The following is a 25915-nucleotide window of genomic DNA, read 5'->3' on the forward strand; positions in this document are numbered from 1 at the left end:
AGAACATATTTGAAATTTAAGCAAAATCTGGATATGTGCCCGCTTTCAGAACCAAATGCGGAAGAAACATCCTTGACTCCGCCCCCGGGCATCGCCGACGCTTAGCATTACAGACAATTCGTTCTAGCTAAGGCAAGATGCCGACTTGTTCTGCACCAAAACTGAGAAACCGCACCCAAATTTGTCCTTCTTTAACCTCCCGAGGGGTCAACCTGACAGGATAAAGCTGTGGCTGTCACAGTTGAGGCGCATTTATCAGCGGGGAAATTTGCAAAGCATTTAATCATTACTGGTTATTAGCCGCTAAGTTATAGCCTCTCGTGCTGGTACGGTGGCGCAGCTGTTCAATACTGGACCTCCTTCCTTTAAAATAAGCTGACTTTTACTGGTCCGGCCCTTTTAGCGCTGCGCTCACGTGTCACTGCCGAGTGATTTTTACTGGTATGTTTTTTTTTTTAACCGGCCCTCTTAGCCTGGCGCTACTGTTAGCGTTAGCGCGGGGGGGGGGATAGCATTAGCGTTAGCGTGCCGGTGCTCGCGCTAAACTCTCTGCGTGCCGTCTTTGTAAATATCTCGTGTTTCAATGTGGGTTTCAATCTGGGCATTTATTAACTTACATTCTTGCATACCTACGCACAAAAGTTTTAGTGATTGAATGTTATGCTTGATGTCCAGTGAGCTGGTTTAAATTTGTGTACAAAAGAAAAATGTAATTGAAATTAAAGCCTTTCATGCTGCTGGGGAGTCTCTGAGCGAAACCGGAACAATTGGTCCAATAAATGAATAATTGACTGTTAACCACTGCATGTTTGGGAGAATATTTTGGACCGTCACGTCGGGTCAAGTGGAACATTGATTTCCAATTGGTTCTTGAGGCTACCGTCGGAGCTAACATCAGACACAAAACGCAGAAATCATGCGGAGATCACTCGTCACGCTAAATGAGGCCCGCATGCCTTTCCACGATTTCCTAGAAGTCCTCGACGTCCCGACGGTGCACACGCGTTTTCTTTTTGCACCCCTGCAGCGCGAAGAAACCGCTGCTGTGTGTCGCTTTGCAAGCGGTAAAACTGAGCAGTTCCGCGAAAGCCTCTTATCGGGATTACTGAGCTGTAGTTGTGAGCGCGCCTGTGAAAAAGCCGTGACCCGCGTCAGCCTAAACGGTTTAAATCGCCTCAAGACGCCGCAATTTACTACTTGCAATCTTTCAAAAACGAAGCGATCATTCTCTAAATCTAGCCAGCTACAAAAAAAAAAAAAAAAAAAAAATAGCACAAAGGTCACCACAAAGGCAATTTAGGTAAACAAAACAACTGGGGTGAAAAGTCCAGGCGTGCAGGCAACTCCTGCGGGTTAAAAGTATACTATAAATATTTCACACAATTTAAAATGTATTTCTGAAAAGTTGTCGGTTATTGTCAAAGCGCCCCAAAAAAAAATAAGTGTCTGTGCCAGGAGGAAATTGGCAAACATAATCAAAGCCACACGAGTATCACAAGACAACTTTGCAAAGATAAAAGACTTTCCAAGCTGGGCGGCCAGCTGGAGCGAAATCTGTGTCGGCGCATTTCAACAAGACAAGCGCTCACCTCAAATAGGTGCTTCCTGTTCCCTTGAGCAAAACAAAAAAACAAAAACCCAAAGAAATCTGGTACTTTGCACCGTGCTTTGGTGATTGTTTTTACCATAAGTGTGTGGAGACAGGATGTCAATAACGGCATGCGCTATCAAAACAGCAACTGGACGGTGTTTGACTAAAAAATAAAATAAAAGGGATAAAAAATTAGACATATCGGTACAGTTTCACAGCCATACAGCAGGTTCATATTGAACTCTACGCAGGTGTATCTACAGTATAACTACAGACAAATGTACAACTACAATGTGTTATTGATAGGAAGCCAAACAAACTCAATTTCTACTTATAAATGGCTCCTTTCCAAAAGAAGCCTTCTTCAAATAACAGTGAGGTCATGTATGCACCGGCTTAAATAAACACCTGGGTGTGGAGTTGAGTTGATAATATTTTACAAGTATTTAAGAGTAGAAGATTGGTGCTTGACAGTTTGTTATAAAATAACATGACTGATTTCAGACACGGGAAATGGTTTTCAACTTGCTGACTTCATGAAATGCATGATTTTTAGTGTATGTTTTTTTGTAATTCCCGCCATGAAAATCCTCTCAAGGTTTTCGCGAAGAAGCAGGAAGTGACATAGCAGTAGCACACTTAAGCGGTCTTGTGTGTTTCTGCTAGTTTTATCTGCTGGAAAGTAGCTCGTTGTTCCTTCATGTTAGCCAAAATGCCGGCTCGTTGTAGTGTTGGATATTGCTCGAACACTCGGGAGGATCGATTTGCCCTTCATACTTTTCCAAAAGACCCCGTTTGTCGTGAACAATGGATTGCACAGGTGGAAAGGGCGATAACTTTGTGAGTTGCAAAAACAGGTAAGTGCGTACAGAGCTACAAAAAAAAAAAATACTAATAGTTTGGGGGGCGTAATCCGTAAATCAGGGGTGGTAAATGTGTCACAGCGCCGTGTCCGCCCGGCTTCAGCCGGGGTGGCTCATCTAGGCCGCGTGGAGGTGGATCGAACAGACAGGCGGTTTGGCTACGGCGTCGTCGTCGCTCGCGGGCGTCGTTGTTTTTATCACCGCCACGCGGAGGTGGATTGGATGGGGAGGCGGTTTGGCCGCATGCCGGTTGGCCGTGATCGCATAGCATCTAAATATGGCTTGATACGATGGGGTAATATTGCCCCGGTCATTTCACTCGGTTGTGAGATGTTCTCTTCTTCTTAAAGAGCTTCCGTGTCGGGAGTGGCGTGTTCGTCTCCCATAGTAGGTGGCACAGCGTGGTTTCAATGGCGAATGTCTCAGCATGACGTCACGGACAGAAGATGCATCCAACACGGCGACCACTTGATTGTCTAATGAGACTTCCGGAACTTTGCGCGCTCTGTTCATATTTATTTTTTTGTATAGACATTGAAGTGAATAATGTTATATGTATTTTTCATTTCAATATCTATTTTAGAATGTTTATAGGTAGGGGTGCCACTTGACCTTTAATGTGGCTATGATAACTGACTACACAGACGTACTGATTTTTTTTTTTTTTTTTTTAAATAAGCACACCTTGGAGGATGATATGAGAATATCGTGGTCCAGTGTTGAATTCAGATGAGTGTGGGTTTTTTTTTTTTCCCAAATGGGATTTTTACTCCAAATGAATTTGTTTCGACAGGGATTAGTGTCGGCCCGAGTCCGTCGTCCGCTCCGGTCTCTCCCCACCCCCTCACTTCACTTCCCTTCTCTTCATCCTCCAGCGGCGCACTCAGCGACGGAGGCCAACAAAGCACAACCCGTGAACCGTCCGGATAAGTTCGAAAACAATCACCGGGTAAGCACGCCACGAAACGATCGCCGCTGCCTGCCGCGACGTTAACACGTTACCCGTCCGGGTGCCGACGTCGCCTCCAGCTACGTTTTCGGCCCGCTATTCGGCTAACGTTAGCCGAAAAAGCTAACGGACCCGCAAATTCGCGTTGAATTCCGTTATGCTAAGTTAACTAACTAGCTAGCTAGCTTCTCTCGCACCGTGAAGCTATTTTTAACTTATTTTTGACGCGAACAGGGGCATTAATTCATTATTTTTTCCCTTTTACTACACAAATGAAATATGAAGTGTAAGCATATTACCCATATTTGTCTTCTATCCGGCTTGCTCGAATGGCGCTGGTGTCGTTCCTTTGGTAAACATAACAACTTCCTCCTTTAGTCACATCGGGCCCGCCGTCATCCCCAATGTTCAACGCCAGCTTTAACCTTTCATCAAGACATTTCCATGACATCAGTAATTGTGATTTGGGGTTTAATTTAATGCCATAATTGATTCAGGAAATAATAATAATAATATAGGAAGATGCTCTCAATTTGATCGAAAGGCAAAGAATGGCTGCTAACAGTCCTTGACTCTGACTCTTAAGATGTCGAACTAGTTTGTTGTAAATAGTAGTGATGTAGCTTTTTACCCATAAAATGCTTACTCAACTTGTAGCTTTTAAAAGCAACCTTTTAAATCACTGATTCTCAACAAGTGGGTCTGGTAGCCATTTTGGTTGGGTTCTCTTGACAGGTACTAAAAAAGTTCAGAATGTTAAAACAGTTACAGTTGTTGGTCTGCGGCCTTCATTTCCTAAAAAGAACCCAAACTATTGTTGTATTTTCCAAAAAAAGAAGATTGAAAAGATTTTAAATGCGCATTTGATAGCTGATAAGGTATCATTATCAAATATCATTATTATGCTGCAGTGGAACCGTGTCTTTCCTAATGACAGCCGAAGGTCACTGAACAAATTCGTCACGTCACGGAGTGAGCAAAGGTTCAACAACACCTTTTCACAAGTCGCTGACCGTCGGTAACTAGTTTGGCGACGATTCCTAATGTCTCATCTCAAAATGAATGGCGTAGCGCATATTTTTATTCAGACTCAAAATGCTAAATCGTATCACGTTATCTCTCAAAAAAGAAATTGCATTTATGACATAGCCGTCACGGCTGAACCATGAACCCGTACCTATTTGCAGTTTGCTATTCACCCACAGATACATTGAAGTACTAGTAGATATGGGCCAAAGTAAGTGAACTATCTCTTCTTCCTGCCAAGAGTTGTCTCTCTTGGGATTTTCGGGGAAAACCAAATATGAAATTGACCAGATTTTAACACAGAAGTTTTCTCCCTGACACCAACGATATGTAAAGTGTGCTTCCGAAGAGTGGCTGCTATTGGAGGCAATACCTGTATTTCCAATCCATAATGACATTTACAAGACTATTTACTTTTGGAGGGGACTATGTTAATGTACTGTAATTCCCGGCCTACAGAGCGCACCTGGTTACAAGCCTCACTGAGTACATTTGTAAAGGAAATACTATTTGGTACATACGTACGCCGAAGCTGTGTAAAAGCCGCAAGTGCCCACATTGAAACATGAGATATTTATCAAGAAAGAGTTTAACGCTAACGCTAGTGCCACGCTAACAAGGACTGGTAAAATTCACCTTGTTTTAACATAGCAACAACACGGTAGCACAGCACTAACAGGGCCGGTTAAAAAAAAACATACCGAAATCACTGAGACACAGCAGTAACACAGCAGCAACACGCAAGTGCAGCGCTAACACCAACTTAATGCTAACAGGGCCGGTAAAAAGGACAAAAAACCACCGGTAAATATCACTTGAGACACGCCAGTAACACAGCAGGAACATGCTAGCACAGCGCTAAAAGGGACGGTAAAAGTCACTTCCTCAGCACATATATTCCACCGGTCTCATTACCTTTTCAGCTCGAGTGCCCCCTTGCGACTGTTAGAAAAAAAAAAAATGCACAATTTAACCGCTTCACCACATAAACCGCAGGGTTGAAAGCGCGTGAAAAAAGTCGCGGCTGGTAGGCCGGAAATTCACGGTACAGTTTTTATCCAAAGTCTTTTCTTTCTTCACAACCTTTTCCCCTGCCTCTCTCGTGCAGTTATGGCGGCAATCAGGAAAAAGCTGGTCATCGTGGGGGATGGCGCGTGCGGGAAGACATGCCTGCTAATTGTGTTCAGCAAGGACCAGTTTCCCGAGGTCTACGTCCCCACCGTGTTCGAGAACTACGTGGCGGATATCGAAGTGGACAGTAAACAGGTACGGAGCCGCTCAGTCTTGTTGAATTTTCCCGCGAGCGTGATTCCAAAAGAAGTAGATTGCGTGTTCTCACAAAAGCGCCGTGAGATTAATTGTCGCCTTGTAGGCATATGTGGATGATCCGCGGACTCTTTCGGCAGGTGGAGTTAGCGCTTTGGGACACGGCAGGTCAAGAAGACTACGATCGACTGCGCCCTCTCTCATATCCAGATACCGACGTCATTCTCATGTGCTTCTCCATCGACAGCCCCGACAGTCTCGGTAAGCCGTCGTCTAAAGGACCCGGAAGGCGACTTGCGGTGCGAAAGCCTCAGATTTCGTTTCACAGTCACACGTCTTGTCTCATTTTCAGAGAACATCCCAGAGAAGTGGACCCCAGAGGTGAAACACTTCTGCCCCAACGTCCCCATTATCCTCGTGGGAAACAAAAAGGACTTGCGCAACGACGAGCACACCCGCAGGGAGCTTGCCAAAATGAAGCAGGTAAACACTCAGACCTCCACCAAGGATATTGGGAGAGTTTTCCCTTCTTGGCTAAGATATAGAATTAGAATTAGGCCAGTTTTGTTCAGCCTTAAATTTTGTAGATCTGGGAGAAAAATAAGATTTAGCATCGTTTCAGCTTCATTTTTTCGACATACTTCAAATAGACAGCTGAAGACTTGAAGTGGCATCAGTTTAAAAAATAAATAAAATAAAATAAACATGGGCACATAAAAAATAACATTCAGTGTAGTGTGGGATAATAAAAATACATATTCCTATATATGAGAATTTAACTGTATGTTTGGTATCACGGCGGATCAGCCGGTAAAGCGTCGGCCTCACAGTTCTGAGGATGCGGGTTCAATCCCACCCCCCTCTGTGTGAAGTTTGCATGTTGTCGCCGTGCCTGCGTGGGTTTCCTCCGGGCACTCCGGTTTCCTCCCACATCCCAAAAACATGCGACATTTTTTAGACACTCTTAATTGCCCCCAGGTGTGATTGTGAGTGCGGCTGTTTGTCTCTATGTGCCCTGCGATTGGCTGGTGACCAGGTCAGCGTTTACACCGCGTCCTGCCCGTTGACAGCTGGGATAGGCTCCAGCACTCCCCGCAACCCTTGTGAGGATAAGCAGCTAAGAAAATGCATGGATGGACGTACAAACCTATTCAGTGTTGTGCGGAATAATAAAAATACATATTGCTATATCTGAGAATTTATCTCCAGATCACAAGTTTAGAATTTGTAATAATTTTTCATTATTTTGGTACTGTACAAAGTAACAATTGAATTCTGATTTGGAAGTAATTTGAAGAATTTTGCAAAGAAATTGCATTTACAGGTACAAATTGACATCTAGCTAGCCGCCAACAAGCCTTACCAATAAAGTAACAATATAGTGTTTTCCAATAACACAACTTTATTTATTTGAATATGTATAATTAAAAAAAATTAAAAAGCAAATTGTGGAGCACATCTGTCGGGAAAATGCACGAAACCTTTCACAGCAATAACTCTTTCCGGGTATGATGTGACATTCAGCCAGAAGTCTCCAAGTTGTACCAATGGAGTATGTTCACTATCTATAAAATAGTGTTTTACAATAATCCTGAGCAATATTTGTTGTGCCCGTGGTTGAAAAAGTGAAGTCTGGGGAGTCCGATTGTCGCAGAAATGCACGGTCGTCAATGATGGCGATTGTCCATCGTAAATGACGCATGCTTTTGGATTGTGGCGAAAGCAGAGATTTGAACCGCAAACCTCAGAACTATGAAGATGAAACATTCATTTTGAGGGGTTTCTAGTGTATTTGGATAATATCTAAAGCACTTCCAGACAACTGAACGATTAAAACGTATTTATCTTACACTAAACAGGAGAGATGGACTCCTTGGTAGAGTAACATCCAAACACAAAAAGTACTGTTTGCACGTGTGCTAACTTTTTATTTTTTGGGGTCCCAGGAACCCGTGAAGCAGGAGGACGGACGGGACATGGCCAACAGGATCGGTGCCTTTGGATACATGGAGTGCTCGGCCAAAACAAAAGATGGAGTGAGGGAAGTTTTTGAGATGGCCACCAGGGCGGCACTACAGGCCCGACGGGGAAAGAAGAGCAACAAATGTACCCTCCTGTAAACGGAGGTGGCAAGGGACTGTTTCCTCTTTGGCGGAAAATGGAGCAGAGGGTCAAGTCCCCCCCAACAAACAAACAAAAAAAAAAAACACCCACACAAAAGACTGTTCTCACCAGTTTTTAAATATGGTGCAATGCTTTTACTTTTGTTTGTTTTTTTTTTTTTTTTTGTCTTAAGATGAAGTAGGTTCTGTCAGTATTGGAATTTTTTTTGTACTAAAGCATCAGTCAATCGGCCATGACGAAAGCTCCAGTATCACAGATGTGTCACGAGAAGTCAGCAAACCTGCCAACTAGTCAAGTGCTGAAGCCCTCTACGCTGACCCGACGAATGTTTCCACGGCCAACTCGGGTCAAAATACCTGATCACTGTGACTTCTTGAACAAGTTAACGCACACGCGAAGTCGCCGTTTTCTTTGTTTTGTTTTGTTCGGTGCGCTCCGTTGACGAATTCCCGTGTGCGTCGTGACGACGTGCACGGTAGGAGACTGGAAACTCAATTTTGTTAACATGCAAGTGGAAACTTAGTGTTTTGTGTAATAAATTACTTTGTAAGAATCTCGCACATTTGCATCACTGAAAAATGCTCAACAAAGAGCACCAAGCGCTCAATTTGAAGTTCTTTGATATATATATATAAAAAAAAAAGATTCCGGTGCTGAATTATTAGCCAAAAAAAAAAAACTCAAAAGTTCTCAATTTAGTTACACAAGGCCTCTTTTTTGTGTAACAAAATCAAGTAAAATCCAACATTTTTCGTTGTCAAAGTAATACGAAAATCAACATTTTCAAAAATGTTCAAAGATCACTGATGTGGGATTGTCGCAAAGTTTTTAGAATCAATTGTCCTATTGGATCAATTAATTGAACAATCATCCCATATTACAATTTTTATTTTTTTCAACCAGTAACATGCATTTCATTCTCATTCACGCGGGATAGACCTCAAGCCTTAAACTGCACATGTTGGAACTGAGCTGATGGTACAAATTTGGTGTATGGAATGTCAGACATAATGCAAAACGTTTATCAATCTTAGTGACCATGTTGGGTTAAAAAAATAAAATTCAGCTCACTCATACTTTATCAATATTACAGATGGCCCTTTGTACTTTTTGGCAAAGTTTATCACTGGCCCAAAGCTGCGCTCATCGGCAATAAATGTCTATGTCAAAATTCCCAGCTGGAACTTTTGGAAATCTGGGGTCGACCTATTTTTTTTAGCAGTTATTTAATCCCCCCACCACCACCTCCCAGCCATACACTGATGTATAGAAAAATACATGAAACACAGCAATGCAGTAAAAAAAAAAAAAAAAACATAATTCTTTACAACTAAGGATGTCCTACTGTGTATAATAGGACTACATGAGTAATAGTGCAATTACCGACATTTCCGGCCTACAAAACGCCACTTTTTTCACATGCTTTCAACCCTGTGGGTAATGCGGCGCTAGTGTTAGTGCGGAGCTAGCGTTAGCGCACCTAGTTATAAGCCTCGGTACACACAGAGTTTAACACTAGCGCCGTACTAACGCTAGCCCTGCGCTAACAATAGCGCTTCACCAAAGCTAGCCCTACGCTAACGTTAGCGCCACGCTAACACTAGCGTTAAACTCTGTCACGAGGCTTATAACCAGGTCCTCTCTGCAAGCCGGGAATTACGGTAGCTCAATTTTACTGTCTTAAAATAGGAAAATTTTATGTTTGGCTATATTGCAGATTTGACCCTTTATTGCTATGGTTACCCGTAACTGCCGCGCCGCTCCGGTGGGTGAAACGTCGCGTCCGGTTCGTTCTTCACAGGTGCTTTTTGGCCGGGAGTCCCGAGCGTGCGAGGAGCACAGGAAGGAGAGCCAAAGCCCCCAGAGCGGCCGCCATCAAGGGTCTATAAAAGAACCACCCGGCTGCGATGGCGAGGAGGGAGAGCGAGGAGGACACGCAGAAGGCGAAGACCTTCAGGCCCACGGACACGAGGTCTCGCAGGATCGGAACCCAGTCCACTGAGGGCGCAGGAGAGGAAAAATGTTAAATGTCAGCAATCTGGCCACCTGAATTTTCCTGCTGCAGCCAAGTCGTGACAAAAATTAAGGAATGCGCTGAGAATTCAATTGCCACCAGAAAAAAAAAAACCAAAAACTTTTTTTAAAATGAAAAACAAAACTATTGAAATAACATCTTACACAGACGCACACACAAAAAAAAGATTTATTGTTGTGCGCATGAGCATTTACCCAATGTGTAGATGATGCGGGTGGTCATCTGAACGGCGATGAACATGAGCGCCCACCCGGCAGCTCGGAGTCCCCACGTCTTCATGCTGTTATGCTGCCGCTCCTTCATAAACACTTCCTGCAACGTGTGCAGCGCGTCAGTATTCAGCCCCTTTTCCGACATTCCAAACCCGCGTCCGACGAACCTCTGCCGACAGCTCCTCCGGGTACAAGATCTCCAGAACATCCCCCGACTTGGTTTTGAAGGGCACCAGCCGCTCTCCGCTCTGCTTGGCCACGACGCTGACCTGGAACAAAGTTGTCGGTTTGATTTTATTACCCCCCCCCCTCCCCCCTCCCTGTCAATTCACCTGCACATCAACAGGTGGGAAACAAGAAGTTCACACTAAATAGCAAATCTTCAACGTATATTAAACATGGCGGTGCTGTGCTGGTCGGATAGAAAATGAATGACAAATGATCAGATTTTTTTTTTCTTTCTTTTTTAATTACCAATTTTTTGTTGTTGCAGCAAACCTGAAACACGTCACTGATTCATTCTGACGTGTGCTGCTCCCAAATAAGAATTGAAATAGTACCATAATTTCTCGAGTATAATGCGCTCTGATGTAAAATGCGCACCCCCAAAGTTGACCTAAAAAAAAATTAATCTGGAAAACCCTTCTACCCATGTACAATGCGCATCACCAATTTGCTGCTACCCAAATGCTCAAAATATTGGGAATTATCTGTATTTATATTTTGTTAGGTTCGTACTTGTATTGTTTTTCAAAAATGTACAGCAATCATTAATAATAATCATTGTGCACGTGCTGATGTAGCGGTAATATAATCTCGGGACAGGGTTGTCCTGGTCCCTGTAATTGTCAGGATAGAATCCCTCAATCAACTAAAATAAATGCTCAATTATGGCATAACATGTTATTAATACTGTTGATAACACATATTACAGTCTTCAATAAATATTTAACACTGTTTGACTTGAACATTTTTTGCATGAAATATTTGCGCATCGTGCAGTTTTTCCTTGGCCAAGACTTCGAGAGCAACATCTTGCTACTCTCCACTCTGAAAAACATCCATCGTAGCTTTTATTTTTCATCCATACCTAAATTTAATGCGGTCTATTAACTTTTTAAAAATATTATTGGAAAAATTTGCAGATTATTTTCAACAAATTACGGTATTATCATTTTTTTCATCTTGATACTTATTTTTTATTTTCACTCTCAAACTCAATGGACCTTTCCGACTAGCGATCTTAAACTCCGCCCCCTTAGCTACATTTGCCATGTCCGACAAGCTTCCAAAATGGCGACTGAACAGAACATGTTTGAAGTCGATTCTCCATCGCATATTCCAGAAAATATATCGCACACAACACTATAAAAGTGCCACTCATGCAAAACTCAAGGGCCGCACTACTGTTATACTTTCATATTAAGGCGGGGGCCGCGAAATATCACCTCGCGGGCCGCAAATGACCCATGGGCCGCATGTTTGAAACGGCTGATCTAATTTATAAGTTGAACGGATGCAAAATTCACGTTTTCAAAACTCACAGTTTGGGCCGGGCCGTCGTCGCCACTGAGTCCCGCGAAGGAGAATCTCACGCGGACATCTCCGACCTACCGGATCGCACAAATGATGGACTTGAAGTCATACAACATTTTTATTTTATTTTATTTTTAGATGCTGTCATTACGGCGCTCACCTCCGGCCTCTTCGGCTGTCGAGTGTGATAGAAATAATCATCGTGGACGGTGAGGAAAGGATCCGAGTCAGAGGACGTAAAACCAGTCAGGCTCAGTGTCTGGAAGTTATTAATCTGCTCCACCAGGCCTGAGGAGGAGCAAACGCAATGTGTCATTTGTCATAAAATAATCTCTTTTATTTTATTTTTAATTTCCCAATTTGTTTTGACGCTACTTGATTCCGACCTTCAGAAAGCGTGAAAGGTCCGACTTGAACTTGAGGAGCGACAACTGTCACGCTCTCGACTGCCATGGCGCTGAAATGCAAAGATGACATTAAACGTCTGTGATATGAAATATTTACAATATGAGACGAATGGAGAACCTCGGGTTCTGGTGACCAATTTCTTTATCAAAATTGCGACTGTTGATCAGCTCTGATTTCCACTCGGTGTCTACAGAAAGGAAACAATTAGGCTCGTGATTATTTGGAAAATGTTTCCTTCATGCAGCACCACAGTGAATTTAAGATAAAAAAAAATAATAATAAAAAGATGATGTTATTGAAATGGTGCCTTGACTCTTTAAAAATTGAAGAGCTTTCATCAAAATATGGATGTAGGTTTTTTGGAATTACAGTGATGCCTCGGTTCTCGACCACAATCCGTTCCAGAAAATGGTTCGAGAAGTGATTTGTTCGACAACCGAATCGAAGTTTCCCATTACAATGAATGGAGAAAGAAATAATGCGTTGCAAGCCTAAAAAATTTGGCTTTTTCAAGCATTTTTTTAAGCTTTTCCAGATCATAAACTGCACAGTTTATAAACATGTATAGTTTAAATACTTGATATAATAAAATAATTTAAGAAATATATTTTTGCTTAGAATGTATGCTTTAGGAGTAGAGTACGCTAGGCTGGGAGTGCATTGCCGTAAAACGCGTCCTGGGTGGGTCAACTGCTTGTGCCACGCGCGATGTTATTTTCGCAGGCGTGTCATGGGTCAGCTGGTCTAGCCGCGCGCAATGTTATTTCCGGGTTTTGTCTCGGCCGTTCGAGTACTGATTTTCATTCGAAAATAGAAGCAAAAAAAATCTGAACATTTTCGTTCAGAAACCAATTTGTTCGAAAACGGGGACGTTCGAGAACCGAGGCTTTACTGTAATTCACTTTTCCAGGGATCAAAATTATTTGGACATTTGACATAACTGTAAATAAAAGCAAAATATTAATATCCACTTATTCTCTATTGCGCTTGTCCACATTCGGGTCACAGGTCAACTGGAGTCAAATTTGAGGGGAGAGGCAGGGAACACTCTGGACTGGTCGCCCACTAAACTCCACACTGGCGGGGTGGGTATTTGAACCCCGGTCCTCAGAACCGTGAAACCAGCGTCCAGACATGTTGCCCCACCACGCCGCGAGATTCATTAGTGTTGTTATTAATTACGCTGTCAACTGGAATCTTGGGAGGCTTTTTAATAAATTTTTAATGCCGAGATTCTCAACTAGGACCCAAAACTGGGTCAGTGTCCCATTTTGATTGGACTGTAGCCAGCGAAGAAAAAGTAAGTACATTTATTGTGATTTCCTTTTCATTTCCCTTACAGAAAGAGAAGCATACAAACTTTCCGCACGGAACATAGTCGGAAAGTTACTTCCTTGGGCTGAAAGCCACTAAATGATTCTGTAAACTGATGCAGTCGTGCTCAATTTTTGCCTGGCAGACGTCCTGGCGAGCAATTGGCATTTGAATAAGAGTTGTGACATTTTTATTGGCTCTCATAAAACTGTCAATTTGGGGAAAGACCCGAGCTATTTATTCTTCTCTCTTATGAATCAGATTTTGTTGTTTGTGCACTGATGTTGGCCTCTTTCCCGTCCTTTCACTTCATATTGTCAATTTTGATTTTTTTTATAGCAAACCCACTGTGGTGATGTATAAAAGCCACAAAAAAAAATAAAAAAATCTGTCATGACCCCAAACACTTTTGCACTCAACTGTATTTGCGACGAGCAACCACTTACTGTAGGTGTACGTCGTCTCCGTTTTAGTTTCGCCGTTCTCTTGGTAGTCTCTGAAATGAGTCATACGGGGAAGAACTCGGATGACGGGGGAAAAAAAAATGTTGCAGCCTCTCCCTGTCGAAAAGGTGTTGGCAAGACTCACTTGCTCTCCTGGTACTCCACCCACTGATACATCTCCACGTGTCTCTTCAACTTGACGGCCTGCACTTCTACGCCGTAGTTGGGGTCGTGTAAAGTCTGACCGTACAATCACAAATACAGTACGGTAAAATTCCCGGCCTACAGAGCGCACCTGGTTATAAGCCTCACCCAGTACATTTGCAAAGGAAATACCATTTGGTACACACGTAGGCCGCAGCCGTGTAAAAGCCGCTAGCGCCGCCGCGCTAACGCTAGCGCCCACGCGCTGACAGCGCCGGTTAAAAAAAATAAACAACATACTGGTAAAAATCACTGAGACACGGCAATAACACGCTAATGCAGCGCTAACAGGGCCGGCGTGACGGTCTGAGCACTCCCCCGTGCTGAAAAGTCCCCTTGTGATTAATGTGCATGCGTTACAAACTAATTCTGGGTATATAGTAGAGAGCTACTGGGAAATCCCCCGCTCTCATAGTTCCCCTTCTCCATCAGTGGTTCCCAAATTCAACCTGGGCCCGGACCCCCAGTGAGTCGTTGAAAAAGCTCCCGGACCCCCAACCTCAACTTTCGCCAATAATGTAGTGCTGGACACAGCTATGCCATTCTGGGACAAAGAAATACTCAATTTTAGTGGCTCACGTGTTCTTGCTTTTTATTTTTGCACAATAAATCAAAACGTGGTTCAACACTGGAATGGGCAATTCTCACATCATGATTAGCTTCCAGACGATTTCGTTTTTTTCGTCTTCACATCTAATAGAGTTGAAAACCCCGCCTCACACTTGTACGTAGTAACGAAGGGAACATAGTATTCCACGGCTGATTTGGCGAGTTTTGGGAACAGTTCCAACCCCTCGCACCAAAAGGTGCTGTTTGACTTGTTCTCAAATTGTTGACGGATGGCTTCTGTATGACGTTTTTGTTCTCTTCTTCAGAAAAATATTTTATTATTACTCTGTCTCAGACATCGTGTCGCGGACCCCCTGGAATGACGTTTTTCACCTCCTGGGGGTCCGTGGACCCCACTTTGGGAACCACTGTTCTACATAGAGCGAGCTAACATACGTTATATCCTAACCGTAACCCTAACCTAACCTTAAAATAAAAAGTATACACATATCTGTACGTTCGCTGTGTTCGTCTTTCTGAGACGTCCATAGCGAACATGAACGCTCGGCGACAAGTTGTCGAACGGCACACGTTGAAGAAGCATGGATGGGGATGTTTCAGACTGGCCGGAAGTTTACAAAATATACGCGCATGCGTGTTAATCACAAAAAGACTTTTCAGCACCGGGAGCGCTCAGACCAACACACAGGACTGGTAAAAGTCACTTCCTCGACACATATATTCCACAGGTATCTTTTGGGGAAAGAAAATGCACAAATTAGCCGCATCTTCGCATAAGCCGCAGGGTTGAGAGCGTGTGAAAAAAGTCGCGGCTTTTAGGCCGGAAATTACAGTCCATAAAACACACTTTACGCCTTGGTTACTTCATTAGTACATGCTAACTGTAGTGCTGTACAGTATTGTATTTACCTTTACAGAGGAACTAATGCTCGTTTTTGATTGACAGTCGCATTCCTTTTACAGTGTGATTATTTTTGCGGTTGTGGTTTGGCCTGCACTGACAGACATTTCTAATTTATCCAATTATTAAATTGGGAAAAAGGGGCTATGAATACCTTTCAAGTCTATGCTCATCTTCAGCTTCATCAATCTTAAAATCCCCAAAAAAGGCCTGTACGCCACTTCCGTTTTCTGATGTTTTGGGTGCTCTTTTTTTTTTTTTTTTTTTTTAATGATTATCATTTTTATATACCGTAATTTCTGGACTATAAGCCGTGACTTTTGTCACACGCTTTCAACCCTGCGGCCGATAAAGAAGGAAAGCAGAACTGCGACACGTAAACTTGGCATAAATGAATCGATGGTGAGACGCTGGAAACGGCAGCGGGAAAAACTGGAGCAATGTAAAAAGATGAAAAAAGCTTTCAGAGGTAATAAAAGCAGGTGACCTGAACCTTGTTGCTGCTGTGTTGCAGCCATGTCTCAGTGACTTTTACCGGTATGTTTTTTTTACCCAGCCCTGTTATTGCTGTGTTACTACCGTATCGCTGCCGTGCTACTGCTGCGTCACACGCACTCTTAGGAAAGAAAAGCTAAGGTACATTATTAAAACTCTCTTTCTTCATAAATATCTCATGTTTCAGTGTGGGCACATGCGGCTTATAGACAGGTGCGGCTTATGTATGTACACAATGGTTGTTCCTTTAAAAATGTCCTGGGTGAGGCTTATAATCAAGAGCGGCTTATGGTCCAGAAATTACGGTAACTGCTTCTTATGCGACCTCTTGGCCATGTGATCATTGTAAATGAAACCACATTGTCAAATGACCTACCTGGTTAAGTAAAGGTTCAAAAAATGAATATAAAAATTTCTGATACTGTCGATTAGGCTACATTACACAAAACCTACACTGCATAAACGAGGTATTAACCACCTTGTGCAAACATACAGAAATATGTACTTATAATAAACATTCATTGCCCCTCCCCTCCACATTTGTTAGCATAACTTATCTTTTTTTCATCTTAATAAGTCATGTGAGGGAACCTAATTATATAATCAAAGAGTTATAAAAATAGTATGAGTAAAATTGCCAAAGTGGTTCTCAATTTTTTACACCAAGTGCTGTACCAAGACCAACACTGAAACACAGCAGCAGATCTAAACTTTTACCAAAAACGGGAGAGGTTGTACCCCACCCAAAATTATATTTAATATTAGTGAAACCAGGGGGGTCAAACTCATTTCTATCGCGGGCCACATTGTAGTTATGGTTTCTGCCAGAGGGCCATTATGAATGAAACCATGAAAATCTTTAATCGATTCATCATATTTACGCGTTAAATTTGTCAACTGGTTTTGGAATCAGAAATCAAGGATTTGGGGTTTTTCAACTATTGTTGATGTTTGGTAACTCAAAAATGCTTTATGACATGACGATTTGAAATTTTGGTTCAGATTTAAGAAAAAATCATGGAAGTGGACACACATGATTTGCCTTCGCGGGCCGCATAAAATCGTGTGGCGGGCCGCATCTGGGCCCCGGGCCTTCAGTTTAACACCCGTGGTGTAAGCCTTTTTAACACAATGCACAGTTGGCACAGTTTGAACATTAACCCTGTGCTTAAATATAAGAATATATTACAAATGCCACTTAATGTACTAAATGTATCTACGTGATTAAAATGTAATGCACATAAAAGGTAAACAAAAATGATACATAAATAAGAGTTAAAAAGAAACTGCACTTAAAAGTGAAATAAACTTCAACTGTACTTGAGTAATTCTATCACACATCACAAGATGGAGCCCACGAACTATTATTCTTAATTTTATCATGCTTCTTTTATAGAATCATTACCCAAACTTATTATATTGGAATAGTAGTGATAAAAATGGACGGAGTCGCGTCTACCTTCGAGGTGCGCAACGGTGCAGACAGGTGAACCAAACGGTTGTTGTTCTGGAAGTCGTGGCTGGAGAAAGTGCCCAGCGACACCACCTGCGAGAGTCCTTCATCCAGGGAAGACGCCGTCCGAAGAGCTCGTCCCTGACGGGAGGAACAGGTTTTTGCGTTTGCTACGATGATGCGAATCTGGGGCAAGGGCTGTGGGTGAGCTGGGTGTTGACCGCGGTGCGACACCCAGCCCGCCAATCAGTTTCCCACCGTGTGCGTGATTCTCACCTCATTGGTGAAGAGAATATAAATGGAGAGGAAAACCAGTCCAACGCCGACGAGCGTTCCTCCGGCCGTGTCACCTAATCGCTGCAGGAATCCCGGGTTGCTGTGACTCCTTACACGCTTGTGTGAGTCTTTCCCTGAAAACTGAAACAAACTACGTCACCCCCACTGAAAAATCAACAACAATGAGTCAAAAATGGATAGGTTTCCAATTACGCCATCTTGTCTGTCATACAGGTCAGAGAACACGGGTGATAGGTGAAGAGTGAAGTTTTTTTCTATCGTTAATTTATCCGATTGGTCGAAGGGTGTGGCAACGTCATTGGAAACCTATCCATATGACTAAAGACGAATGGGACCAAAATTGGACATTTATATTTGTCTCCAATTCAGAATATATAAAGTTAACAAATGCATTCCCCCGCCCCCTCAAAATGCCAAAGCAGTATTTCAGTTGTTTTTTTTAAATGGAAATAAGACTCATTATCTCAATTTGTGAGCGCAAAGTTTCATGCACTGCTCAAGAGACATGCCTTTTACCGAAAAGCTATTATCACACAATTATAGATATTATTTCAAGGGGGTGTAATATAGAAGTGGGCTGATAGGTGATCGAACATAAAAGTCTTGAATCACAGGACAAAGGTGCCAAAGCAAAGAAAGCTCCAGAAAGAAACTGAAAAGATCTGACATGTTGTTGACTCTTAGATTATCACAAAATCCTTTTGCGTTAGACACTTCTAGGCTTCATTATAGATCATTCTGAACGAAATTTTGATCAACACTTAATTTTCACGGTGCTTGATGATGACATACGGGACCCATCATTTAATTTCAAGCAACCCATCATAAAACCTCTCGCCTGTTAATTGAATTGAGGGAAAGCTGTCCGGCACATAAGCACATATAACGCTGGGGACATGAGACAAAATGTACATTAAATAATAGTAAAAAAAATATATTATCATAAAATATATTATAATCCATAATACACTGTTTGCGTCGCACACAGTCACTCATTGATGTTCGTCTTCTGGCAAGCAAGCTAGCATACTGACAAAGCGTCAACGCCCCCACGTTTAAAATCCAGAACGGTAAACTGTCATTATTGATAAATAGAGTTAAACGCAGAGTGTGTGAAAAGCTTACTGTTGTCGCCGAAGACATTTTTGACAACACGGTTTATAGAAACCTTGTTGTGGACGCTCACGAAGAAGACAAACGCGACAAACTTCAACGACCAATGAGATCGTTCCACGGCTCCTTCTTCTTCTCTGGTTTTGGTTGAACGGCAGTTCACAACCAGTAATTTTTTGCACTACCGCCATCTAACGGACCGCGTTGCGAATCAATAATTTTGGACTCAAACACAAAAAGGTTTCCAATAATTTGTGCAGATTATCTCGAGCAAATCATGAAATTTTATAACATTATCCATTGGTGTCATTCAGTGGCGTTACTAGGCATATTTTTAGGGGGCTCAAGCCGCCATGAAAACATCTCACCCCCCATCTCCAAATTATTCGGTATTATGTATTAACAGTGACGTTTAATTGTAGTACTTTCATTTTTATTTGACTATATGAGCGAATCCTGTGACATTGGAGTACCCTTTTTCATGTGTAGACATTTTTAATCCGCCGCCCCACCCCCATTTTCCATACCTTTCACTCGGGTGGAACGGTGGATCAGCTGGTAAAACGTTGGCCTCACAGTTCTGAGGTCCCGGGTTCAATCCCGGACCCGGCTATGTGGAGTTTGCATGTTCTCCCCATGTTCTAACCCTAGCCCGCGTGGGTTTTCTCTGGGCACTCCGGTTTCCACCCACATCCTAAAAACATGCAACATTAATTGGACACTCTAAATTGCCCCTAGGTGTGATTGTGAGTGCGGCTGTTTGTCTCCGTGTGCCCTGCGATTGGCTGGTGACCAGTTCAGGGTGTACTCTGCCTCCTGCCCGTTGACTGCTGGGATAGGCTCCAGCACTACCCGTGACCCTTGTGAGGATAAGCGGCAAAGAAAATCAATGGATGGTACTTGGGTTAGAATTTTGGAGTACTAAAGTCTGGAAACAGATGTGACATGTATTGGTTTGTTCTTTTCTCTCGAGTCAATAACATTATTCTGGGTATTATATTTAATGAATTTCAAATCACACGAAAATGGATGATGATACACACACACACACACACACACACACACTTCCAAATTCATACATCCGGTAGATGTGCCACTTGTAAGAGGATTACTGCAAAGCAATTCGCGCCACTGATCATCTTCATCGCGCTCAGTCGGAAAGGGGAGAGGGAGATTGTTAAAATGGAGGAGTATGATGTCATAGTGCTCGGAACTGGACTCAAGGTAAGGCCGTTTTCTGGTAAATATCAAATCGCATCAAGTCAGTTTGGAGGTTTACGACAACGATCATCTTCCACTTGAACTTGGGCTGTGGATAAAAAATTTCAAAGATTCGGTAATTTTGCGCAATGTGTATCCTGGAGATGTTAAATATCTTGACGGCTTTTAATTAAATCTGAATGAAACATAGCGCTGTACTTTTTATTACCAGCACGTTCCAAAATGACTCCATCATTTCACTTTATTTATTCCCGGTCTGTCCGTCGCAGGAATGCGTCCTCTCAGGTTTGATGTCGCTAAACGGGAAAAAAGTCCTTCACATCGACAAGAACGCTCACTGCGGGGGGGAGAGTGCGTCCATCTCCCCCCTCGAGGAGGTGCGCTCGTCCAAACAAGCGCACATGGACTGTTCCGTCTTCGCCCTCGCTCACGGTTCATGCCTAATTCCCTTTTCAGCTGTACACGAGGTTCAAGATTCCCGGTCCTGTCACATCTCCTGGTCGTGGAAAAGAATGGAACGTTGACCTTATTCCCAAGTTTTTCCTCGGTGATAGTAAGGACCTGTTGAGATGAAGGAGAGAGTTTTTCCTCATTTTTCCCCTTCCCTACTTCCATGAATTGATTTCATGCTGTGCGTCTGACTGCATCAGGTCATCTGGTGAAAATGTTGATACATACCGACGTGACTCGCTATCTGGACTTCAGAGTGGTCGAAGGGAACTACGTGTACAAAGCGGGAAAACTGCACAGGGTCCCAGCCACTGAGGAAGACGCTCACCATTCAGGTCTGTGGATACTCTCGGATGGCCACTTGGAGCACAACGGTGTTAATTCAAGACCAGTTTTTGAGTTTAAAAGAATCTATTGATTGAGACCGGATGCTGGAGAGAGACCGTTTCTAAGTACTAGGTCAACAGCGAAGATAAAGGAACAATCTGGAGTCTTCCTGGTGTGGCCAAAGAATTTAAGACTGGGATTATGGTAACGGTGTACGGTATTGCCGTTAAACGTCTTCAATACATCTTTCAGATCTGATGGGGATGTTTGACAAGAGGAGGTTCAGGAAGTTGCTGCTTTTCGCTCAGAACTTTGACGTGAGAAAACCTCGCACGCATCACGACTTGGACCCCGAGCAAACCACCACCCGCGATCTCTTCTCTCGCTTTGACCTGGGACTGGACGTTGTAGAGTTCATAGGTCACGCCATAGCCTTGCACGGCAGCGAGAGGTCGGTCCCAAGTGGCAAAGCAAGTTAGGTTGTAGCTTGAGCGAAAAAAGGAACTAACAAATCTGTCTTTGTTTACTTGGTAGTTACCTGGACCAGCCCTGTGTGGAGACTATTAAGCGCATCAGATTGTATGCCGAGTCTCTGGCCCGCCACAAAACCAGCCCGTACCTCTACCCTGTGTTTGGACTGGCAGAACTGCCACAAGGATTTGCGAGGTAACACTTCAGAATTGATGGTATGGACAAAACGATTGGGATCTACATGATCAATTCATTAATGAATGAGGGTTAGGACTAAGGACCGAGGTCAACTGCGACAGGTTCCAGCTCCTCATGACCCGTGAATAAAATAAGCAGTGTAGAAAATGAACGGATGGATGAGTTGAAGTTTACGGGATGGTTTTTGGGAAAACATTTTCAATCCCAAATGAATGGTTAGATGAAACTAGAGTAGAAAAACTTTTTATAAACCCCCCCAAGCATTTTTGGGATGAATTTTAGCGAAGACCAACAGCTAGTCTGACCCCGTAACTGTTCAACTGGATGGATGATGCAAATTACTTCCTATATCCTGATACATTTTCTTATTCACGGCCTTTAAGGATCACGATCCGAACGGTTTATTCATCTCAATATATGCTTCAGATTGAGTGTCGAGAATGGAGGAACGTTCCTGCTTAACCGAACAGTGGATGAGATCTTGTTGGACAACGGCAAAGTGACAGCCGTGAAATCCGAAGGGAAGGTAAGTGCGCCCTGCTCGGAAATCGCTTCAGTGGCCACATAACGATTTCCTTTGTTCTTCTCCTTGTCGTTGTTTTCCAGTTGTTCCGGTGTAAACAGCTCATCTGCGACCCGGCCTACGTTCCCAACCGAGTGAGGAAAGTGGGGCGAGTCGTCAGGGTCATTTGTTTACTAAATCATCCCGTCAAAAACACGCAGGAAGCCAAGTCGTGCCAGATCATCATCCCTCAAACACAACTGAACCGGAAATCTGGTGCGTTCACGTGCTTTGTTTTAATATCGTACCTCACAATCCCAACCATCATGCCCCCCCCCCACCATGTCGATGCAGACGTCTTCATATCTGTAGTTTCCTACGCACACAACGTGGCCTCGGACGGGTTTTACATTGCAACGGTGAGCACGGCAGCTGAAACCAACCAACCGGAGAAAGAAGTGCAGCCGGGCCTGGACCTTCTGGAGCCTATCATGCAAAAGTGGGTCAGGATTCAGAAATATGTTCAACAGATAAACAAAGCATCAAGTGATTATGTGAGAAATTGAGAAATCGGTGCAAAGATAAACCAAGCACGTGAGTCTTGAGCCTGCTTTTAAAAATCGATCTTTGCGGTCCTGATGCCCTCTGGCAGGCTGTTCCGGAGGCCTCTCAGGAAAGTTTTATTCCAGCCGTTGGAATAATTCAAACAAAGGCCAGTGCCAGAAGACTTCAGGACTTGTGAGAGGTGATATGATAAAAGAACATCACATGGGTAAAATGGCACAAGACCGATAAGATAAAACTAATGGGAGGGGGAAGAGTGAGGCTGCAGGGAGAAGAGATAGCGAGGGTGGACGACTTCAAATACTTGGGGTCAACGATCCAGAGCAATGGAGAGTGTGGTCAGGAAGTGAAGAAACGGGTCCAAGCAGGTTGGAACAGCTGGCGAAAGGTGTCTGGTGTGTTATGTGACAGAAGAGTCTCTGCTAGGATGAAGGGCAAAGTTTACAAAACAGTGGTGAGGCCGGCCATGATGTACGGATTAGAGACGGCGGCACTGAAGAAACAACAGGAAGCTGAACTGGAGGTGGCAGAAATAAAGATGCAGGTTGGATGGGATTAGAAATGAGCTCGTTAGAGGGACAGCCAAAGCTGGATGTTTTGGAGACAATGTTAGAGAGAGCAGACTTCGATGTTTTGGACATGTTCATAGGCGAGAGAGTGAATATATTGGTCGAAGGGTGCTGAGGATGGAGCTGCCAGGCAAAAGAGCGAGAGGAAGACCAAAGAAAAGGTTGATGGATGTGGTGAGGGAGGACACGAGGACAGTGGGTGTTAAGAGAGGAAGATGCACAAGATAGTCTTGGATGGAAAAAGATCACAGGCTGTGGCGACCCCTAACGGGACAAGCCGAAAGGAAAAGAAGAAGAAAACTAGTGAAACAACCTTTAGCATTGATCTTAAGACATACTGTTTCACAGTTTTAGACTTTTATTGCAAGGTTTTGAAAGCCTTTTGGGGCAAGAGCGATAGAGGCAGAAAAAATAAGCCTAACCCCGAGAAAATTAGTTATTGGACTGGAATTCAAAAGCGCTGGAAAGTGATCAATATCACTGTATCTTGTTTTTTCACACTAGATTCGTTTCGGTCAGGAGCAAGCTTGTTCCCAATGATGACGGAAACAAGAGTCAGGTAAAATCCCCTGCGTTGCAAAGGGGCGAAGGAAGAGAAAATTTGCTGACAATGATAATAATACAATAACATACAATAATGTTTTTTTTCCCCTCGCCCAGATTTTTGTGTCCCGCTCATACGATGAAACCGACCACTTTGAGGGGGAGTGCGAAGACATTAAGGACATGTACCGGCGCATCACTGGCACCGAGTTCCGCTTCACTTCGCACCGGCATCCGTCGCGCAGCTCGGATGAAGACTGACCCTTGTCGAGAAAGAAACTAGCAGCCACACAGATAGATGTTGTCGCCATATCCTTTCGTGAAATGGTAACATCCAAGTAGGGAAGTGTATTTTTATTTTTTGTCAGTTCTATCTTGTGTTCTTGTTGCGATTTTTTTTTTTTTAATTGATCCCAGCCAACTTTGGGCAAAAGGTGGACTTGAGCAATAGAGGTAGAAGAATCATTCACAGTCAGAATCACGACCTGACAGAGTGGGAACTGAACCCGTCACTGCCAGGACCACAGCCAGGGGGGAAACTCGTCAAATACAAATAAAAATGATGACTGATGAAAACTAGTCACTGGTTTGTTTGGAAATATGTAATTTGATCATAAGTGGAGGCACGGTACGGTGGATCAGCTGGTAAAGTGTTGGCCTCACAGTTCTGAGGACCCGGGTTTGATGTGGAGTTGAGGGAGCATGTTCTCCCCGTGCCCGTGTGGGTTTTCTCCGGGCACTCCTGTTTCCTCCCACATCCCCAAAACACGCAATTGGACACTCTAAATTACCCCAAGGTGTGATTGTGAGTGCGGCTGTTTGTCTGGATGTGCCTTGCGATTGGCTGGCAACCAGTTCATGGTGTACCCCGCCTCCTCCCCAGCTGGGATAAGCTCCGGCACTCCCCGCGACCCTTGTGAGGATAAGCGGCTCAAGCAAATGGATGGATATTTAAATTGCAACAGAACATCTTTGGATTAACAATTTATCTTGAAATAAACCATTTTACAACAAAACAAAAGAAGAGGTTAGCAAGATAACTAATTGAGGTTAACAAAAGGTGATTTTTTTTCTCATTTCAAGGCAATATTATATTTAAAAAAGTGGTTATTTCAAGGTAAAATTTCTGATTTTACACAGCTCACTTTCACTGCAAAAAACAATTGAAAAATGATTTTTGAGGTAGTCAGTGAACGGGGTGGGGGGAGTGGTTGCAAGCAACGGCGGGCAAAGGGACACAAAGGGGATTTGTAAGACTGACTTGGGCAACTGGGCACAAAGCCCCGCGCTGACGAGAAATGAACGCAGAGGATTAATCGATTCCGTCGCGGCTTACGCGACAACGGCAAAGCCTTTCAATGATGTCACATGCCGGGGGTGGGCGGCCATAAGATGCTTATCGTGTCAAGGTCAATAGAGGTGAGCGACGCAGGTAGAAAGTTTTTGTCTGGCAGTTTTAGTCTATTTTATGAGTCTTTTTCAATAGATAATTTGGAACCTTTTAACCATAAAGATACCCTTACGGTTTATACATTATTGCTAAATAGATTACTAATGACATCATAAATTCTTTTAAAGTCAGGGATCCATAACTGGTTAACAAAAACTGCTGGTTCACTATTTGGCAAGTTTACACAATCGCCACATTTTAAAATGATCTATTTTGGTGATCAAAGTGTTTGATTCTGCAGTATTTATGAGCTCTAGCTGTTTATTAATCCATCCGTGCATCCATTTTGTGAGCTGATTATCCTCACAAGGAGTGCTGGAGCCTATCCCAGCTGTCAAGGGGCCACAGAATTTTCCTTACAGGTAAAAAAATGGACAAAGCAGGCTCACTATTTGGCAAACGGCGGTGACACTCGCTGTTCTCTAACGAATTGTAGCTTTTAATTCTTAACCCAGTCATGGGCTGGGTGGCACTTTTTTGCCTTATTGAGATAAAAGTCTCAAGGAAATAACACTTCTTTTTCATTTATGATGAAGTTATATGATAACTTTACTAATTTAGAATCTCGTCCCAAAAATGGGATGCTGCCCGCGACAGGGTACTTGGGTTTTCTTCGTAGATCGTCCCAAAAACTAGAATCAGATTAAAACACTTCAATATTTTGATATACTGAAGGATATAATGCGTGAAAATCATGATGTCCCAAGAATGGATGTTGATAGACTGTGTGTGAGGTAATTGTTACACGTGTACAACTAATGTGATATCCAATCATAAACGTATTGTTACGGGCGCACGTAAAATCCAAATGCATTAAACT

General features: G+C 43.2%; 3 protein-coding genes across 3 annotated transcripts; 2 read left to right on the top strand and 1 right to left on the bottom strand.

The window, feature by feature from the left end:
- Positions 1 to 3249: 3249 nt before the first annotated feature.
- On the top strand, positions 3250 to 8376 carry LOC133506953 (rho-related GTP-binding protein RhoA-B). The gene is made up of 5 exons (XM_061831359.1): positions 3250 to 3403; positions 5538 to 5695; positions 5836 to 5956; positions 6048 to 6178; positions 7642 to 8376. The coding sequence occupies exons 2-5, from the start codon at positions 5540 to 5542 to the stop codon at positions 7813 to 7815; spliced, it is 582 nt and encodes a 193-aa protein (XP_061687343.1). The 5' UTR covers positions 3250 to 3403; positions 5538 to 5539; the 3' UTR covers positions 7816 to 8376.
- A 315-nt stretch (positions 8377 to 8691) lies between these two features.
- Positions 8692 to 18926, bottom strand: LOC133506951 (transmembrane protein 43). Its single transcript, XM_061831357.1, has 12 exons — positions 18813 to 18926; positions 17667 to 17807; positions 17397 to 17531; positions 13913 to 14007; positions 13771 to 13820; positions 12128 to 12197; positions 11989 to 12059; positions 11763 to 11890; positions 11611 to 11676; positions 10234 to 10335; positions 10049 to 10166; positions 8692 to 9817 (listed from the first exon to the last, which is right to left on the bottom strand). Exons 1-12 carry the CDS (start codon positions 18828 to 18830, stop codon positions 9615 to 9617), a joined length of 1197 nt encoding a protein of 398 aa, XP_061687341.1. The 5' UTR covers positions 18831 to 18926; the 3' UTR covers positions 8692 to 9614.
- A 1056-nt stretch (positions 18927 to 19982) lies between these two features.
- zgc:112334 (uncharacterized protein LOC619199 homolog) lies at positions 19983 to 23906 on the top strand. The gene is made up of 11 exons (XM_061832346.1): positions 19983 to 20024; positions 20291 to 20398; positions 20478 to 20574; positions 20672 to 20806; positions 21051 to 21249; positions 21333 to 21464; positions 21894 to 21993; positions 22074 to 22245; positions 22324 to 22468; positions 23607 to 23661; positions 23763 to 23906. The coding sequence occupies exons 1-11, from the start codon at positions 19983 to 19985 to the stop codon at positions 23904 to 23906; spliced, it is 1329 nt and encodes a 442-aa protein (XP_061688330.1).
- The last annotated feature ends 2009 nt before the right edge of the window (positions 23907 to 25915 follow it).

This window comes from Syngnathoides biaculeatus, chromosome 10 (genome assembly GCF_019802595.1).
Source record: "Syngnathoides biaculeatus isolate LvHL_M chromosome 10, ASM1980259v1, whole genome shotgun sequence".
NCBI lineage: Eukaryota > Metazoa > Chordata > Actinopteri > Syngnathiformes > Syngnathidae > Syngnathoides > Syngnathoides biaculeatus.